This window comes from Dendropsophus ebraccatus, chromosome 9, assembly GCF_027789765.1.
Source record: "Dendropsophus ebraccatus isolate aDenEbr1 chromosome 9, aDenEbr1.pat, whole genome shotgun sequence".
Classification (NCBI taxonomy): domain Eukaryota; kingdom Metazoa; phylum Chordata; class Amphibia; order Anura; family Hylidae; genus Dendropsophus; species Dendropsophus ebraccatus.
Genome location: NC_091462.1, coordinates 52,783,651 through 52,804,374, shown reverse-complemented (window position 1 = coordinate 52,804,374; position 20,724 = coordinate 52,783,651). Strand labels below are relative to the sequence as shown.

General features: G+C 42.3%; 1 protein-coding gene across 3 annotated transcripts in view; it reads right to left on the bottom strand.

Annotated features, from left to right (window-relative positions):
- Positions 1-20,724, bottom strand: part of CDK15 (cyclin dependent kinase 15) — a 130,679-nt gene that overhangs the window by 100,582 nt on the left and 9,373 nt on the right. For 2 of the 3 annotated variants that reach the window (XM_069983300.1, XM_069983301.1), the window contains exons 2-6: positions 18,292-18,323; positions 4,351-4,500; positions 2,844-2,941; positions 802-881; positions 523-617 (exon numbers count right to left, since the gene is read on the bottom strand). In XM_069983300.1, the coding sequence (XP_069839401.1) occupies positions 523-617; positions 802-881; positions 2,844-2,941; positions 4,351-4,500; positions 18,292-18,323 (455 nt within the window). Of the gene's footprint in view, positions 1-522; positions 618-801; positions 882-2,843; positions 2,942-4,350; positions 4,501-12,145; positions 12,254-18,291; positions 18,324-20,724 lie in introns of those variants that run through there. The other variant, XM_069983299.1, reaches the window with a different exon arrangement.

Here is a 20,724-nt window from a genome sequence, read left to right as displayed (position 1 = left end):
CGTATGCTCGCGGCCGGGCCGGCGGGGGCGATCGGAGCAGCGGCGGCGGGGGGTGGCGATCAGAGCGGCGCAGGGGGCTGCGGTTGACCGTGGGGCCGGGCTGCGGATGAGCAGGGGGCTGGGCTGTGGGTTTATAGATCTTAGCCACTTAATTTCTTCTGTAAATTTTGTGCATGAAAATGGCATAAGGAAAATCAGGAACCTATATCCAACATGTGACCCTATAAATAACATAAAACCATAAATAGATATCCACAATAACATGCCTCCCAGTTTGGCATCATAAACACTGGCACCCACACAGGCAAACGTAAAGGCCAAGATTGCTAAGACCGAGACTGAGTACCCTGCATCCCAACATACTTTCTTTACTCATTTAATGCTAGATAGAGCATAGCCTCCTTTATACCTGCACAGATAAATTACTTATGATAGCTATTTTAGGGTTCACTTATTATTATCTATAAGAGTAATGTAGGATAAGGGTAAAACAACATATACAGCTCTTGTGTAATCACTTACCACATACTCAAACACAAAAGTCAGCGTCTCCCTGGTTTGTATGATGTCGTGCAGAAGAACAATGTTTGCATGTTTCAGGCCCTTCAAGAGAGATGCTGAAAAGAAACACAAATAAAAGCAGCAATTTAGCAATTTAGCGAATTCACTTTTTTTTTTCTTTCAAAAAGAGTGTATGTCATGGTGGATAAATAAAACAGTTTTTTCATTGGGAAACATATGTTCGGATGATTTGAACTACAATGTCTACTACATGCATGTGTCAGAAATTTTAAGCATTACCTTCTCGGATAGCAGTGAAGGGTACGCCTTCCTCAGCTTTCATGCTGATGACTTTCAAAGCCACAAGCTGTCCATTAATCCTGGAGAAAAATCAGACATATCTGCTGTATTTCAGTGTTAAATGGCTAACTCTAAGGGTTCTTTTACACGTACAGATAAATCGCTTAAGCAATGATTTTTGGTTTTAAAGAATAAATGTTTATATAAAAAAATAAATAGCTACAAAAATACTAACCTTTACCGCGTTTACACCAGAAGATAATCGCTTAAATTAGAACGATGTAACAAGTTATTGCAAAATAATCGCCCGTTTGTCTGCTTTCTGCCACTAGATGGCAGCATTACAATGTAATGATAGACCACCACACTGACTTTTTTGTTCCAGTGGTGCTCCAGGTCTAGTGGGATCACAGCAGCCACGTGCATATAGCTACAGATTATTAAAGTCCATTAAAGGGTTAGTTTGGGGACTAGTGAAAAAAAAGTTGTTGATTTTTTTTTTTGCTAATAAATTGATTTAATAAAGTTATATTACCAAGGCATGTGTCAGGGGAAAGAAAAGTAGTACCAGTTCTTTATATTATCTAATTTCTTTATGATTCACATCTGGTTTTGGCTTCAGGCCACTCTAGGGGGGTTCTCAGTGTATATAAATAGGGAGTTTGGAGTTACATGAATGATGATGCTGGGAACTCCAAAACAGTTCTTCATGCTACAGTACTGACACATGACAGGCACACGGCTGTGTCATTACTGTTCCTCAAAGATTTAAACATCTTACCCGCTCCCAGCATCATATTGATACATAATGCTAGGCTATGAGTCATTCCATCATTGCTTAGCCGTCTGTGGTTCTATGTTTCATTAAACATGTGAATGGGGCTTAAGAGTGGACTGTAGTAAAAACTAAACTGCACAGTGTAAGAGCAGCCTTAGTCTAGGTTTGCACTATGTAAAAATAAAATCCGTTTTTCATAACGACGGCCGTGTTTCTGCAAATAACAGCCGTCATTTTTACATAGTGTAAACCTAGCCAAAGGGAGCTGACAGCCTAGGCGTTTTTTAAACGCTGCAGCCAAATATTAGTTGAGAGTCGATAGGGAATTATAAAACACCATACCCACATGATTTTCTCATTTTTGTGGTTTTTAAGGGTATTTTAGTGTTTTTCTGCTCCTTGGCTGTGTTGCTAAATCACAGCATGAGCCATATGTGAACATGGCCCAATATGAAAAAACAAGATATGCTAATAAATAATTTTTAATTATGTATATTACATTGTATTAACCCAGACATAATGAAACAATGTATGTGCTGAATGTATGAAAAGAAAAAATCACAAACCTCTAACATGAGGGATATCAGCTTTACAAGTGTCTCCTGGTGACCTGAATTCCACAGGAACACCCCAGGGGATTAAGAGCGATGAGTTTAGGTACATTTATTAAATCAGTCCCAGTACGGAATCAATACTGCAAGTTCATTTACAGCTCCAGAGCAGGCGGGTTATAAATAACTCATTCATTTGCATGGCGTCAGTCGTGAATAGGGCCGTCATGACTGAACATTTGCTCCATTTATCTAAAACAAAGGCTTTATCATCTAATACAATGGTACAGCTTCCTGTGTATGCAGCCACACTGTGTATAATAGCAGGGATTTCCAGGGGACAGTGACCCCATTTGTTATTCTGTTATAAATTTCCCATATCTTTACGGCTCTGCATTACTGCTGACCTATAAAGATATTGTCATGAGAGGTTTCTGTGTTATGGCTGTTACTGGGATCTCCTTATGAATCTTAGAACAGTTTTTCTCAGTTGCTGCCTTTTTAACCAGTACGGTAACACCTTACAACAGTAATCCCCAACCTTTAGCTCCATGGCTGCTGAAGAACTAGAAATACCAGCATGTTCTAACATCAGCAGGCTGGAGAGCTACAGGTTGGGAACCATAGTTCTTCTGTAACGCCTGGAAAACATAACAAACCATGCAAATATTAGCAAAAGAACATCCCAATGACAATCCTAAAATGAGACATACCTGCTGATTCCTTTATATACTGTTGCATATGAACCTTCACCCAGTTTTTCAAGATTTAGGTAAGAAGAAGCATTGCCAAATGGCAGGCCTTTTCTCTGCTGTGGTAGGAACATAGAATAATGAATGATTTATCATACTGTATAAATATAATCTGACAGAACTATATATAGTATAGATCATAATCACTATACACTATATATTCATCTAATTCACCACAACATAGTGTTGTTTAACTAAGTCAACTGTATAGTACATTATAAAAAGGGGTTGTTCACCATTTTTTTTTCTTCTTTCAAATCAACTGATGCCAGAAAGTGATTTGTAATTTACTTGTATTAAAAAATTTGAAGTCTTCCGGTACTTATCAGTTGCTGTATGTCCTGCAGAAAGTGGTGTATTCTTTACAGTCTAGAGAGCGGGAGAGGTTTTCTATGGGGATTTGCTACTGCTCTGGAAATTTCCTTACATGGCCAGAGGTGGCAACAGAGAGCACTGTGTCAGACTGGAGAGAATACACCACTTCCTGCAGGACATACAGCAGCTGAAGATTTTTCTCTGGCACTTTCTGGCACCAGTTGATTTGAATGAAAAAAAAAATTGGGGTGAACAATCCCTTTAACTGTGCTGTAATATCTGATATTTTATAATGTCTAACAGAGCTCCTCATTGAGGGTGTACAGTGTGGATTGGTTTAAGGGTCCTATTACACTAAGTGATTTTTAACGACTAACGATAAACGATCGCAAACAAGATTGTTTATCGTTAACCTGAAATCGTTCACCATATTACACAGAACAATAATCGTTAGTTACGATCGTTACTATGATCGTTATTGCAATCGTTACTATGATTGTTTATTCCTTCTGATCCCCCCCCAAAAAAATGAACAATGTGCTATTACACTGAATGGTTTTTTTGAACCATGGCCCAGTTCCGCGCACTGCGCCGGTCTATTACCCAGCACGGGCCGGGCTGAAGCACTGGAGGCAATGGAGCAATGGAACCACGTCACAGAGGGGAAGGGGTTTCCTCCCGCTAGGGGCGGGCCAGCGCTCCTCCAGTGCTTCAGCCTGGACCGTTGCCTGGTAAAAGAGCAGCACCGGGCAGGGGTTGCGGTTTGAAGAAGGGTCAGCGGAACCAACTTCCCCGCACCAGCGCCGTTCTATTCATGTGCAACACTTAAAGCGAATGTACCTAATGGTACATTCGCTTTAATGGCACAATGACAACACACCTTCTACCCCTTGCCAACTAATGCCCATAGTAATAAACAGTTTACCCATACAACCTGGGATTGATCCTTGCATCTCAGGGTTTAGTGTCTTAATGTGCTTCTCCACTTTACAATACAAAAATTATAATTATATAATAAAGCTATATAAAGCTGACAAAAATTAAAATTTACAAAGTTTTTTTTATTAAAAAAAAATTCAAAGAGAATAAAAAAAAACACATTATCCACCCATGTACAATGAAGATATGCTGCATTGGCATAAGCCACACTCACCCACGGAAGCCCCTGGCCTAAATTCTTCCCTTGTAATGGATCACTGTTGCTTCGAGCCCTGAGCGATCGTATTCTCCGCACTTGAACTGTGTGATACCACTGGGGAGGAAGAGTCCGTACAGAGCATGGGACATCACTGAAATCTGTAAGCTGAAGAGGAGAGGCGTTAGCTAGTAGCATACATGGAGAGAATAAGAGATTGGCATAAGGCGAATACTACTGCAATAACACAAATTGTTTTGTGGTGCTATCATAATTATTATTATTAGTATCATCTATCAGCTAGGACAAGTAGTAAATGTAGTCTTTTGAAGTATTACATTTGCATGTGGCTTGGGTAACAAATCATTGGTTTACACTTTATAGCATTGAGGTTTTGAGCTCAATTTTGACCAGTGCTGGAACTGTATGAAAAAACTGATATAAAGGCTCGGTCCACACTATGTAAAAATCACGGCCGTCATTGCTGACGTTACTTTTTAACTAACCGATGTTATTTGCACAATGATGGTTGGTCGTCATTTTTAAATATGTGAACCGCAGGCTATGTTCCCACGATGTATAAATAATGACAAATACTGGCCATGGTTGCCGTTATGTGCCCTTATTTTTATATTGTGGGAATATAACTTAATGGTACTATTACACAAATCGATTATCAGCCATTTCGGCCAATAATCGTTCCGTGTAATACGTCATCTTTTAAATCAACGATCAGCCAACTTGCATGTTCTGCTGGCCTTGGCTCCATGTAATAGAAGCAGCGGCAGACCTCCATGATTTTCTATGGGCCACCCGGACGATTTAAAGATGGTTCGGGCAGCTCCTCCTGCTACTCCCCACTCTATGTAATAGCACAGACAGCAAGCGGGAACGAGGAGCAAGCGATCGCTGACCTGACAGGTCGGTGGTCGCCTAATCTGAAATATTTGTCCGTTTAATACGGCACTAAGTCTCAATTTACATTTTCTTCTAAGACTACTTCACAAATATGCTATTGTTGTCCTCTAACCTGAGCCCACTGTATTCCTATACGCAGGACATAACCATCAAGGTCATTCTGTCATGCACTCTGGATGCATTAGCACATCTCTGCATGATTCTGATGCAGGCAGACAATGCTTTCCCAGGCCCTGTCACTTCCTGAAGTTGCAATGGCGTGTATTCATCTGAGGTCTGACTTAATTTGAATGGCCAAGATTGGGTTCTGCCGTCTCTGGGCAGGACAGTCCGCATGAAGAAATGCAAGATGAAGAAATGCACAGTCCAATACACAACGATACATGATACCAGTGAATCAGCTTGAGATCATAAACCACAACACTATGGTGTTGCATGGACTTCCTCCTTAAAGGGGTTATCCAGCGCTTCAAAAACATGGCCACTTTTCCCCCTACTGTTGTCTCCAGTTCAGGTGCAGTTTGCAATTAAGCTCCATTTACTTCAATGGAACTGAGTTTCAAAACCACACCCAAACTGGAGACAACAGTAGGGGGAAAGTGGCCATGTGTTTGTAGCGCTGGATAACCCCTTTAAGCATGATACCTACATCACCAGTCTGTTTCACAGCTTCAGCAGCAAGCTTGTAACTTGTGCAGCAATCAGTAACTACCATGGGAGCATAAATGATGGTTTCTATTCAGTGTCGGACTGGGGTATCTGGGGCCCACCAGAGGAAAGATCCTTAGGGCCCACCAATGAAGAACTAGTGAGAAATAACAATGTCTGTGTAGGTTCTAAAACTGGGGGCCCACTGGAGGATCCTCCAGTCCTCTGGTGCGCCAGTCCAACACTGTTCCTCTTGGTCAAGATGTTCATAATCTGAGCTGAACTCTCCCAGTATTACGTGACAGTGATAGGCATAGAAGGGACAGCAGTTTACACTAATGACAGCAAACTATTATTTAACTTCTAGAAAGTTCTGGAACTAAAAGGGGTTATCCAGCGTTTGCTAAAAAAAACTATTCATTCTTAGCTTGCTATGAACTTAACATACCATTGTACTATTACTCCCTGTCACTTGTACACGCCCCCGCAGCTAGAATGGGGATACAGAGGAGGTAGAGAAGAGGTGGAGGGAGGAGGTTTAGGGGGAAGAGAGAGAAGGGGGAGAGGATGTGATTAGGGGTGGATTTGGCGCTGAAGGAGGGGGATGTACTATTCTGAGACGGGTCCGTCCACCTCCCGGTCAGGAAACCAGGTCAGCGAGGAGGTAGTGGTGTGCTGGGCTACCCCGCTGGAGGCTCCTGCTGCAGTGGATTGTGGACCGGGACACACAGAAGGAAGTACGCATGCCCAGAGCGTACCATGTGATTGGCTGAACTTCCGTGGCTGACTTCAGCCAATCACTGCAGGGGGGGAGGTGCTCAAGCAAGAAGGAGGCGGTGATGAGGATGTCGCCGTGATTACACATGGATTGGACTACAGAGATGACGCGTTGTCTTGAAATGACGGAATAGTGACGTAGCGGTGGTCGACAGTTATAGGAGAACTATAAAAAGAACTAACTTCCGGCGGTGAGTCAATCATACAAAAACGGGGCCAGGCAATGCAAATATGTAAACGATGTATATTACAACCTTATATAACTTTTGGTTAGGCAGTGTAAGGTATATAATTTTGTAAAACCGAACTACCCCTTTAAGCCTAACATCCACAAAAACTTATTAGGGCAAAGTTAAGCCAAAAATGTACATTGTCACACATAACATAGGTGCAATGGAAAAACTAACTTATCACCAAAGTATCCTAGCTTGTACCACTTACTAGTATGTAATGGCAAAGTCAAAGTCAATCACATTATAGCACAGTATGTATGGATATAAATACATATTAACATACAGCATTGGACTCGGCACACAGGAGTAGTGCAGATGTATCTTAAAGGGAAAACACAAGCATTGCATTACCCACGGTAGACATCTAATTTAAATAGCCAACTGGGCACCAGAAATGGATGCCAAGCCAGAGTCTGATGGTCCATTTACACAGAGCGATAATTCGCCCAATCGAACGATTAACGATTTCGAAGTAACAATGTGCTTTTTATAACGATCAGCATCATTATTGCGATTGTTTTAAGATCGTTTAAGCCCATCTCACACATCGTTGAAATACTGTTTATATGAAACAATCTGCGTATTCTCAGTGAACGACCAACGATGACTTGAGAACCTGTTGGAAGATCATGATGAAGGATTTATCGTTCATCGCTTGATCGTTCACTGTTTTTACACAAGCCAATTATCGCTCAAATGCGATCGTTATTGTGAAAATTCGAACAATAATCGTTCCGTGTAAATGCAGCATAACTTGACTTGGTGTCATAATGCATTAAAGCGACTCTGTACCCACAATCTGACCCCCCCCCCAAACCACTTGTGTACCTTTGGATAGCTGCCCTCCTCCCCAGGGGCGTAGCTAATGTCTCCTGGGCCCTGGTGCGAGAGGTCAACTTGGGCCCCCCTTTCATGACCAAGTGATGCTACTGGTAGGTGTATGTGTGTATATATATATATATATATATATATATATATATATACTGTAAATTACAGTGCAGTTATATCTGGTGACTCACAGGGGATGTCTTCTCTAAACGGAGATCTTCCCTTTTCATTTTCTTCTTCTCCATCTACCCTGGGCCGTTATGAGAACTTCTCCGAGCCACGAATCCACAGAATCTGAGAGACAGACATATTAGACTCCTCACACTGGCACCATCCTACTCTCTCTACTAACTGCACATCTGTATTGGCCCCTTTACACACTCATTTAGTGGGTAGCCCTGACACTTTGTGACCCCCCTTATAGTATATATAGATGGCCCCCACTGCATGTTGCCCCCCTTATAGATGGCCCCCTCTCCCCCCTCCCCTTATAGATGCCCCCTCACTCCCCCCATTATAGATGCCCTCCTCTCCCCCCATTATAGATGACCCCCTCACTCCCCCCCATTATAGATGCCCCCCTCCCCCCATTATAGATGCCCCCTCTCCCCCCTCCCCTTATAGATGTCCCCCTCTCCCCCTCCCCTTATAGATGCCCCCTCTCCCCCCTCCCCTTATAGATGTCCCCCTCTCCCTCCCATTATAGATGCCCCCTCTCTCCCCTATTATAGATGCCCCCTCTCCCCCCCCTTGAAGATGCCACCCTCTTTTCCCCCCCTTGAAGATGGCACCCTCTTCTCCCACCCTTATAGATGCCCCCCTCTCCCCCCCTTATAGATGCCCCCCGCTCCCCCATTATAGATGGCCCCCTCTTCCCCCCTTATAGATGCCCCCCTCTCCCATCTCTTATAGATGCCCCCTCTTCTCCCCCCTTATAGATGCCCCCCTCATTATAGATGGCCCCCTCTTCTCCCCCCCCCCTATATAGATGCCCCCTCTCCCCCCCATTATAGATGGCACCCTCTTTCCTCTATGCTAAGCAGAATAAAAAAAACAAACAAACACACAAACTTACCTAACAACTTGCTCCCCCGGCGATCCTCTCCTTCAGGCACCGTCTGGTCCCCGGCTGCGCATCAGTGAACTCCCTGTACGCCGGGGCTGGGACTTCTGGCGCAGGAAGCGTCTCTGATGTACGCTTCCTGTGCCGGAAGTCAGGGCCCCAGGCGGCACAGAGAGTTCACTGATGCGCGGCACTGCCGGGGATAGGATGACACACAGGGGGGGACACAGCTGACGAATAGTAGGCAATCTGCCTGGAGCATTCCTAATGATGAGGAGGGTGGGGAGGAGGAACAGAGAGGTTGTGCCAGCCTAATGCATATGCAATCCAGGCCACTCCCCTAGGGCACGGACTGCAAGTTTAAAAGTTTTTCTTTAGAACAATAACTGCATCACCTGCCTAACGGACCCCAGGACAGATCTTGGATTAAAAGCAGCTATTCGAAGGTACAAGCAGTTTGGGGGGCTCAGATTGTGGGTACAGAGTCATTTTAATTAACTAACAAGCCCTCTACATTGTGAGGAGTGGCCATTTAAAGAGGACCTGTCACCCCCCATGCTGGGGTGACAGGCTCCCGACCCCTAGTTAGATCCCCTTATACGTACCTCATCCCGCCGAGTCCCGCTGCCGGAGCCGGTCATGGGACGGAGATATCCCGGTCAGAAGCCGGCGCGCGCGCTCTGGAGAGAGGTCCGGCGTCTATAGAGAATGAATGGAGCCGGACTCATCTCTGCAGCCAGTTTCTGACCGGGATATCTCCGTCCTGGGACCGGCTCCGGCAGCGGGACTCGGCGGGATAAGGTACGTATAAGGGGATCTAACTGGGGGTCAGGAGCCTGTCACACCGGCACGGGGGGTGACAGGTCTCCTTTAAACCGTACGATACACATACTTCGCATTGCAGCTCTGGGCAAATCTGGGAGCACTAACAGAGATGAGCAGCACAGAAGCATGGAAGGGTAAGTATTTCAAATTATCCTTTTTTACTACAAATGCTCTTGCCATAAATTAAATTAATACCACCACGCAGTATCAAATACTATCATACTGTTGTTGACACTGAATAAAGACCAGCATTGCCTCCCGGGCATCTGCAGGGTAACATCACATTATAGGCCATGTTCACGCACTGTAAAATAACAGTCATTGCATTCATTCTATATTGATCTTCATTGAAGTCTATGGAAAAATGGCTATTGGTTCACACAATATATAAAGTAATGTCTGGTGTAAGCAGTGGCCATTATTTGGCTAACAGCGGCCATTATTTTAAGTTGTTTGACAATTAGTACTTTTTTTCACTGTTATTTCAATGACGACTGTTGGAAAATGCTAAAACATGGCCGTTATTTGGTACTCAAAACCCCGGCTGTTATTTTGAGTATCAAATAAATACACTGAGCAAATGAATACAGTCATAATCCTACGCAGCAAAAATCAGAGCGAATGACCTAGAGACAGCATTAAAAAAATCATGTTTTATTTTTAAATATCATGTTGTGCCTTAGGGTGTCTTATTCACAGAGCTTGATCCTGATTCACGTTCCCTCAAACTCATATTCATATGCCTGACTCATACCACTTAGCCTTATATTCACACCCCTTTTTTAAATTAAATGTAAACCCACCAGGCTACCCAAATAGTATAAGGCAACTCGATTATTTTTAAACGAAAACTTTAAATCAATTGACTCAATCCATTAGCTATACAGCCCAGCACACAATTTGCTCCAATTAGCATTTTTTTACATTTGGAAGAATTGAACTTCAGTTTCCATCGTTTTGGCCCTTTATCTAAAGTAAAGTTAATTTGTTTTCATCTTACAGACACAATGATGTATAGAAGTCATGTGACATAAAGTGAAAAAAATAAAATAAAAAACAGGGTACTTCTTACTCAGCGCTGCCCAAGGAAGACATCCAAGAGTTGCCAGATAGAATAAAGATGCAATTTATTCATGAAAAGCACAGAAATTGATGCGTTTCGGGAACAAGCAGGTCCCCTTTCTCAAAATAAGGTGCATCTTATTTTGAGAAAGGGGACCTGCTTGTTCCCGAAACGCGTCAATTTCTGTGCTTTTTATGAATAAATTGCATCTTTATTCTATCTGGCAACTCTTGGATGTCTTCCTTGGGCAGCGCTGAGTAAGAAGTACCCTGTTTTTTATATTTTTTTTTTCACTATTTGTCTTCCACGGGCCCCGTATCTGGGAGCATCCCGTTTGTGGTACAATCAGCTTTAGCAGCCCTCCTGCATCCTAGCCACTGGAAACCTCCTGCCACTGCATGGACCACCATAATACTGGTACCCCCACGGATAGTGAGGGGTTATACACATAAAGCCCAAGGGGCAAAAAGGTGTGCAGCCTATTATTCTTCAATAATCGTCCCTTGTTTGATAGTATTACACGAGGCGCCGGGCCCTCTTTTTTCTTCTCTTTTTACATGTGACACAAAGAATAGATTTGAAATCAATGCATGTTCTGAGTCATCAAAAAGCCAGAGCTACCCCAACATGGAATTTATAAGCTCTGTAGTTTTAGGGGAAAAAATTACAGGGATCAGAATATGTAGATTCAAAGCATATCTCTAAAAAATCAGTTGGGTCAAGTTGTAATACTAAAGAATAAAAATAACATTTTGAGTGTACTGCACAATGGACAAATACAAAGGGACAAATGAATTTGTTCACATTACATTGTATGGTTAAACTAAGGGTGCTGTTAAAAAGTACAATTGGTCTAACATATGTCTTTATTGATGAAAAAATAAAATGGCTTCTCCCAGAAGAAGGAAACCGCAGCTTTCCGAAATCAGAGGTTTTGTGTCCATCCACAGTACTCGTCCATCAGTGAGTGATGTCACTTGTTGGCAGAAGCAGAGTGGTGCACACTACCGATCAGAACATATGTAAATTCATAGCGACATGTCAGAAGTTTGCATTGGTGGGGGTCCGCGTGCTGAGACCCCGGCCGATTGCTAGAATGAAGATACAGACATGCTCAGCAGTGTGCGTTCTCACTGTAGTCTACTGAATTATAATGGTGCCTATGGAACTTCCAGCCAGAAGTAATATGAGCAGTGTCCAGAATTCATCTCCGTATAGCAGTGATGAAGGGGCAGAGCCTCAGCACCCGGACCCCCACCCATGCAAACTTCTGACATGTTGCTACGTTTTTACAAATGAAAGTTACACTTTAAACACATTAAATACACACAACCAACTAAATATTAACTATACATAAATATACTGACAGCAAAACCTGTATTGGAACACTAAAATCTATAAACGCTATACAATAAACTAATAGATGCATTTACCCCCCCCCCCCCCCCCCCCCAATACCTCCAAGTTAGGAGAAGGTTCATATCCAGAACAATCTTCCTGCTGACATTCAGGGACATCTCTCTCTGACCCACAGCACACAGCATTGACACACAGTACTTCACCCATTACCATCTATGCTTCTCATACATTTCATTCTGCCTTGTCTTCTCTTTTGCCAGTACTCATTTCACATGACTCACATGACACCCCAGCTTCCAGCAAACAGACCCATGACTCAAGCTGCCTTCCCACATTCCCTAGGACTCCAACAACACACACTGTTTCATGGTTATTATAACGCAATGTGAATGTATCTTTTCTCCATATAGATTAAATTTTTCCATGCATTTCATGTGTATTATGTACTGCAATTTCATATCACAAATCTCATAAAGGGTGTGTGTGCTGTAAGAGGGCTGGTCAGTCAACTTATGATACAAAACTTGTATACATTTATAAACCCATAAAGCCAGAGGTAGGACACGAATGTTGGATGAGAACAATATCATGCATATATAACAGGATCAGGATGACCGTTAGCTTTGTGTATGTGTGGAACTGATTGGCCATGACCTAGTTCACAATGCTCCCAAAGAACAGTCAGTGTGTTATGTTGTTTCCATAAGGGGTTTGGCACCCTGAAAAATATCTATATACACTGAAAGGTTCGGAGGGTCTGCTTCCACTCTTGTAACCACCCAGGTTATTATAGGGCCAGTTTACAATGAGCAAGATCGTCGTGTGCTGCTGTAAGTGAATGGAGAGGCCACGCGCTTGTCCGCTCCCTCTCCTCTCCGCTCAAAGAAGTAACATGTTAGTTCCTTGAGCGGAGAGTGGCGGCAGCGGATGAGCGCACGCCCTCTCCATTCACTTACAGCAGCACACTGAGCATGGCGGAATTCCGACGATCTTGCTCAGGGTGAACTGGTACATACACAAAGAATCCGGGTGTAGAAAAGAGAAGACTGGTTCTTAAAAGGGATTATCCAGGCTTAGGAAAACATGGGTGCTTTCTTCCAGATACAGTACCACTTCTGTTCTCAGTTTGGGAGTGGTTTTTCAGCTCAGTTCTATTGAAGTGAATGGAGGTGAATTGTAATATCCCACACAACCACAGGGGTGACACTGTTTTGCAAGAAGTTAGCTTTGCTTGAGGGTGCCTTCACACAGGACGGACCCGCATCGGACTTACTCGCAGACTTACCAGACTTACTCGCAGCGGGATGGACATCCCACTGCCAGTATGTTGGGAGACCGTCCCTTTAACCCCCGGCCAGCCGGAGCTTATACGTTACCTTCTCCGCAATCTGGCTTGCTTCGGCAGTTCCCGGGCGCACGTTGCGCTCAGTCAATCAGTGTACTGCCCCAACGAGCTAAAAAATATTTAAGGATTGTATAACTTGTTCATAAAAACAAGTTGTTGAGCATACAGAGCTTCATCTATAACCTGGTTGTCTTTTCTACATTCTTCTAGTTTGTCAGGTTTCCTTTACACTGAAGTTGGTAAAAATGTGTGGTTTAACCCTAGTGAACATTTGTGTTGTGAAAGTTTTAGCCAACAGATGACACCATCACTGTCTGAAATGAAGTCGTTGTCTTTAAAATTAGGTACAAAAGCTCTTTTATGCATGGAGGTTCTTTCCATGAAGGGATGTTCCCAGAATATTCCTATAGAGATCATTTGTCCATCATACTGTGTCACTGAGAATGCATGGCCAGAATAAACAATTGCAACAGCCAATATGGACTACAATGGTTCAATAGATGATCATCCATTCGACCATTAATCTACTTCTAACTTATGTGTATAATGAAGAATCCCCTTCTATGTTGGTGTAGAAATCTACTTTCCTCAGTTTTGATACCTCTTCTAAAGCCAGTCCATAGAGATTTGGTTATACAGAAATCATTTTTGCAGGTATTAGACGGATCTTGCATGCCCAGAGCATAGGCGTATTACACGCCATGGAGAGGCCATGGTACAGTGTAGGGTCTGCCTCGATATGAGTCCACCTTACTGTGGTGGGGCAGTTTACACTGTTACACTGTTTACACTGTTTGCAAATAGTAACCAAGAGACTCATTATTTTTGTGGGAGTTTTTTTTTTGGCAGTTGGGGGGGCTGCTTTTAACTATTTTCATGTCTATGGTGGGTCTGTATCTTGCTGGTGTGGTGAGCTGTTGCATTTTTCTGTGTTTTTGTGTGTTTGCAATTTCAGCCATGGCAACGTGCTCCTGCCTAGTGTGAACGGTGTTCTAGGACAGCTGACCAATTTTTTCTTTTTTTCTGTGTACAGAAATCATATATGCCTAATCCAGCCACTGGCGACTTTTGCGCCCTTTTACGTGGCCCGACTTGCACCAAAAGGCTGAATCAATCGCGCAGCCTATTAACTTCATGATAGTCGCCACACATTCCCATTAACACAGGAAGATGTGTCGGCAACTACCGATGATTTTAATGCCCACACAAAAAATGCTATCAGCCAATGAACAAGAGATCTCTTGTTCATTCCACTTTCTTTTGTTAAGGTGCCTATACATTATCACCTGATAAAGGTGTAACCCCCACCAAAACTCTATTGGTTTGTACATTAAAAGCATAGGATACACTTTAATCTAGTTTTCCTATGGATACAGCCAAGGTGGAGAATAGTTTTTGTTTTTTTTATCCTAACCTGCTTCACGTTTTCTTCTGGACTTATAAATCAAGCATGGTTTTATCTGGTTTTGTCTGCATTTGATAATGGGTGTCTGATAAAGTTGAATGCAGCCCTAGGGAGTCCCGAAAAGCCAACTTCTTCAGCCACTGGTAATAAAATGCAGAGCGTTTGGGTTCAGATGAACCCGAGCCTGCTGGATATTTGCTCATCTCTACTCACCTGTTCTGTGTATAGACTTTTCTTTTGCAACTACTGTGTCTTGTCTACCAGTTTGGCATCTATGTTCCTGTATTGCTGCTGATGACCCACGTGCTTGTCCTGCTGCTGGAGATCTATGGTGCTGTACTCCACTGTTACCCATGAACCTGAGTTTCTGGTGTTCCAACTCCAGTCCCAGTTCTTAGAGGGTTAGTGCTACTTTTGGTGTTTAAGCTCCTGGCTTTCCTGTACCACCTCTGGTGATAAATAACGAGACTCGAGCATGCTCGAGTTGCGCTCATCTCTACTGCTGTGCTATCCCTGTTGTATGAAGTCCTGCTGTGCCTTTCCCGAGTTCCTGCTGTGTCACTTTATGGTGTCAGCTCTTTCTGTGCTACTTCTGGTGTCACAGCTGGTTAACCTTTAGTGGCCCAGAGGATCCCCATACCCCTATCTTGGACTCACAGTGATTTACACTTACGTATGCTATTGTTATGTATATATTTTCTCAAACCCATGTAAATATCACCTTTTTACATGGTATGGGGAAAATGTTTTATCGGTGGGGCCCTACTGGTAGGACCACAATCATTGTAAGCAGTCTTGCTTCTCTCTTTACTGCAGCCTCATACAAACTCTATTGGAGTTACAGGAACAGGTCAATGCAGCTATGCACAGACAATAAATATATATATTTTTCTGCGAAACACCTTATATACTTTCCAATTTGCAGTTTAATCTCTCAATGATCGCTTCAATACCTTACTAGTTTCTTCAGCTTTACATAAAAAATCTGATATTTTTTGTTCAGAATTTCTGTAAATGAATGGTGCAAATTAGTGCTTTAATCTCCTGTCGGTACTTTGCCAAACCTGGTAATCATTCAATCCCTTCACATCTCTAATCTCTCTGCTGCAGATACTCATTCCTGGAAAGAAGTGAATATATTCCTGCGGGTGATGTCAGTCGTTGCGTCTACTCTATAAGCATTTATACATAGATATGCAGAGGCTGAAATGATCTGCGAGGACCCAGATATGGGCTGTTATGTAGATGTGGACATCAGATATTAGATAGAGGCGACATATCTTTGCTACCGTCATACAATGATGAATCAACCTATTAGAGTATTCCTGCATAGACCTCAGCAAACAAGGCAAGTGATACAAAATGAGAGAGGCATACGATCACCTGAGACCACAGCTAAAAATTGCCTGGGTGGTTCAGACCACAAAGTGACATAACAGGATCTTCATGATATCTGATAAGAATGCTTCTGCATGATGCAATACAATGCTTCATTTTATAACTTTAGATACCAAAAATTTTAAAGTGCCCGTCTATTTCTAACATTCTAACAAGGATGTTTATACAGGGTACATGCGAAACAACTCCCAATAACTAAATCCAGTGGACCTTTAGTGCAATACAGTTACACTGATTCCTTTAGCAGTATCATCAGTTTAATGTCACTGTCATTTATTTATTTATTTATTTATTTAGCAGAAATCAATAGTACAGGAATGTCCATTATCTGCATTCAAAAAGACTTTCCCCAGCCCCCCGCCTCCCCCTCCTCTCTCTCATCCACTGCTCATTATCAGGAAATCTCGACTCTTTTACATCAGACGTGCCCTGTGTAACCTATGGAGAGGGCAGGGGGGTGGAGGGAGGAGGGAGATTATTAGCCAGCAAAAAGCAGAGAACAAAGGATTACACAGTGGGAGTTTAAGAGGAGATAGCCCAGTGATGTAGCTGTAAATTAACTCTTTGTTGTCCTGTTTTGGTGCCTCATCTCCCTCAACCCCTGCCCTCTCCATAAGAGACCCATGAAGACAGGGGGGAAAGTTTCAAACTGCTTTTTTATGATAAAAATGCATTTTCCGGCTAATAAACTCAATTACAAAGTTTCTTAAAATCGCCTGTACTATTGACTTCTACAGGGGGCCTGCCCGGACGATCGTTAGATTGTCTGAGCAGCTCATAGAAGTTAGTGGCGGGCTACTGCCGCCGCTCCAGGTGCACGGGGCGACGGCAACAGATCACTGCTATCTGCATCGTTGCTCTTTCAACATATTAAAAGACAATGATCAGCTCACATTGTTCACATCGGCTGATTGTTGCCTTTTATTACACAAAGCGATTAACAGTCGTATTGGCCAACGATCGGCCAAATACGGGCAATAGTCACTTTATGTAATAGGGCCTTAACTGAGCAGAGCAGGGATGAGGCCTGCTACAGACTTCTGCCCCTTTATTCTAGCAATCAGTATAAGTCGCCGATCAGTCTGAGCACCTGGACCCCACCGATACAAACTTCAGACATGTTACATAACATGTCTGTTACAATGATAGTTACACTTTAACTTGACAAGACTCTTTAATATATCAGAAGATTGTTGAACCAAACCTTTCAGCTATTTTTTTATGCATAAACTAAAGGTTCTTTAACATGGACCGATCATTGGGCAAATGAGCTTTCCTAGGAAGGCTCGATGCCAACAATCGGCAAAAGATGGGCAAGTAGAGGACCACCATGTATTACATCTATATCAAAGTGTGAAAAAGAAAGCTAGAAAAGAATGTCAAATGAAAGAAGAATGGAAGATTGGAAGATATACTTTGGCCCGATTCACATTGCTGTTCAGACACTGTTCTCATCCTGAGTCTCTATGAGTTTTCTGACAATTGCTGTCAAGCCAATGAAAACCTTTATAGCCACCATTATACAATACTATACGGCTACTAAGACAGATCCTTCACAGTGTTATGGCTTCCATTACATAAAAAGCCATAACACCAGAGTGAATAGAGCCCTATTCAAATGCAGGGGGCCATTCCAAATTTTTCTTAAAGTGATTTAAAAATGCAGTACAATCTGGAAGAAGCAGAATTAGCTGTACAGATTGATATATAGGTTTTGGGGAAGGTTCCTGAATAACTTATTTATTCATGTAAATCTCTTCTCATTTTGGTTAGTAGTCATGTGGGTGCTCCTACTGAATGAGTGACAGCTATTTGCGTAGAAGTGTGCAAACAGAGAGCTGGGTGAGACCTCCCACTTGACTACTTAGCCTTAGAATAAACAGAGATTGGAGCATTACTCACAGAACACTATATCAATCTTTCCAGCTCCCTCCACTGGATGCAGACTGAACTGCATTTTCATCCTCACACTTAACAGAAAATGATCAGTGACCGTACAAGAACAACCATTATAAGTTCATCTGATCAAATTGCTTCTAAGTACTGCTGATATCTAGGACATAGAAAAGCATTTGATTTCCATGGTTTTATCCTTACCTCCTCATAGCCTGTATGTTTTTGTTTCAAACCTATGAAAATAAATTAAAATATGTTAATTGGCAACATAATAGAGGAAAACAGTATCTATTACAGCCGCCTTAATGGATAACACAACCTCTTCTGTAGTGTACTTAAATGAGTGATACTTTCTGATGTTTTCACTGCACATTTTACATTCCATTTTCTTTTAACATGATTGTATTATTATTGTGGTTGTCATGGGAAAGCACTGAAAATAGCAGAGGAAGAGACAGAAGGCTTATTCATCTCGTCAGGAGCTGTACTGATCCTTTGGCTTAGTTTATGCAAAGCATTTTCACCGTAATGTGTATTAAAGGTGTATAGATCCAACCTGACTGTTCGGGATACAACAATTAGTGCACAGATTCATTGTCTTGCTGGACTATTCAGACACTGCAGCATTGCAAAAAATGGCTTTTGGATTATTTTCTGTCTAGAATTGGTATTCCCCATCCTAACTTGTTACAGATGAGGGTATATGTGATTCTGGTTCTGTAGCTTCTTATGCATTGTAATATTATGGGTGCCTTAGGGGTCAATACTGACAAGGTCACACCTGTCCCTGATGCACACATACGCAGCTTGGCCCTTAGTCTTAGGGTGGTATTACATGGGACGATAATTATTTAGTGTAATAGCAGACAAAGATTAAACGACCAACGAGAAATTGTTGGTCATTTGATAGAATTTGAACCTATTTTTATTGTTGATCGTTTGCAAATCATTCGCATGTAATAAGATGTTGTTCGGTCGTTGCAGTAGCGACTAATGCAGTAGTGACTAACGCAGTAGCGAAGACATGACGACTGCAAGAACAATCATAATTAATGATCATCGTTCCGTGTAATTGGGTGAACGATTTCAGGTCGTTTGCCATAGCGGTCGTTTAAAATCGTTAATCATTGAAAAATCGCTTCATGGAATAGTACCCTTACACTAAGGCCTTACACAAGGCTGCATAATGTGTAAGGCCATATTTACACCACATTTTAAGGCTAAAAAATTGCATATCTTTTTATTGTACAAGATGATTCAAAAAGGATGGTGTAAATGTAAAGGTCTGCAAAGTAACATCAGTGGTAAATGGCCAGTGACTGACAATTAAAGCAACCAGTCACAGCACAGCCTTTATCTTCAGGAGTCACATCTGAAATGTGCTTACTAGAGATGAGCAAATCTCTAATGCTCTCATAGAGTAACAAAAGATGGCGACACTGAAGTTAAAAGAGAAAAAAAAGCTTTTTGTATGTTGGAAATTGCAAGATCAGGTGTGTTGTGACAGTACAGTAAACATTTCAGAATACATTTGGTAAATGTGTTTCACATAGAAACTGCATTTCATATTGGCTAAACAATTTAAAACCACTGGGTATTTATGTTGTGGAAAAGTCCAGGCCACCCAAAGACTTCAGAAGAAGCCATGAACAAGATATCGGCCTGTTCTAGAGAGTCAATCAGGCTGCCTAGTATGGAACTATAGGTGGCACAAAGCACAGTAAGGTATATCTGATGAAAGATGAACATCTGCATTGTATGCTATACAGATTGCTCTTCTTAATAAGTCAAGAACCAGTCAAGCATTGCTCCTCATCTCATTATAAGTTCAAGCATAGCTTCCCATCTCAACCCTGGTCCCAGCATCATCCAACTGATTCTTAGTCAACAGCATGGCTCGCTATCTTTTTTCTGGTCTCCATCTTATTCCTGCTCCCAGTCATGGCTTCCTATCTTTTTCCTGGTCCTATGTATGACTCAACATCTCATTTCTGGTCCATAGAATAGTTTCCCCTCTCATTCCTGGTCCTATGCATGGCTGACCATCTCTGGTTTCATCAGATAAGGGGTGGTCTGTTTATAGGGGGAAGCTTTCATAGACTATAATGTGAGGAAAATCAGTCACAGAAAAAAGTAGTCTAGATGGAAGAGAGTCTCCTCCTCAGAGAGGGTCTTATCCTAAGATAATAAGAAAGGAAATACTAAATAGGCAGACTAGATGAGCCAAGTGGGTGGTCTTTTTAGGAGGTTTCACTGTATGTTGATAAAGGTTTATTCTCATATGGCTGGACAATGACTCATAATTACTAGGAAACCTATTTGTCCATCCCCACCATTTTCGCTTTGGTCTCTCGACCCATCTTCTGAAGCTAAGCTCTGGCCTCTTTAAACACTTTGTTGGCCTAGCAGGCTGACGTTTACAGTCCCTTGTATAATGTTAGTACAGCATAAGCTGTTTTTCTCTGGGGGTCGGTTATATAACAGCTTGTATCTGCAGCGAATCTATAGAATGTAAGCCTGTAGTGCATAACACATTAGGCTATGTTCACACTACGTATATTTCAGTCAGTATATTTCAGTCAGTATTGCAACCAAAACCAGGAGTGGATTAAAAACACAGAAAGGATCTGTTCA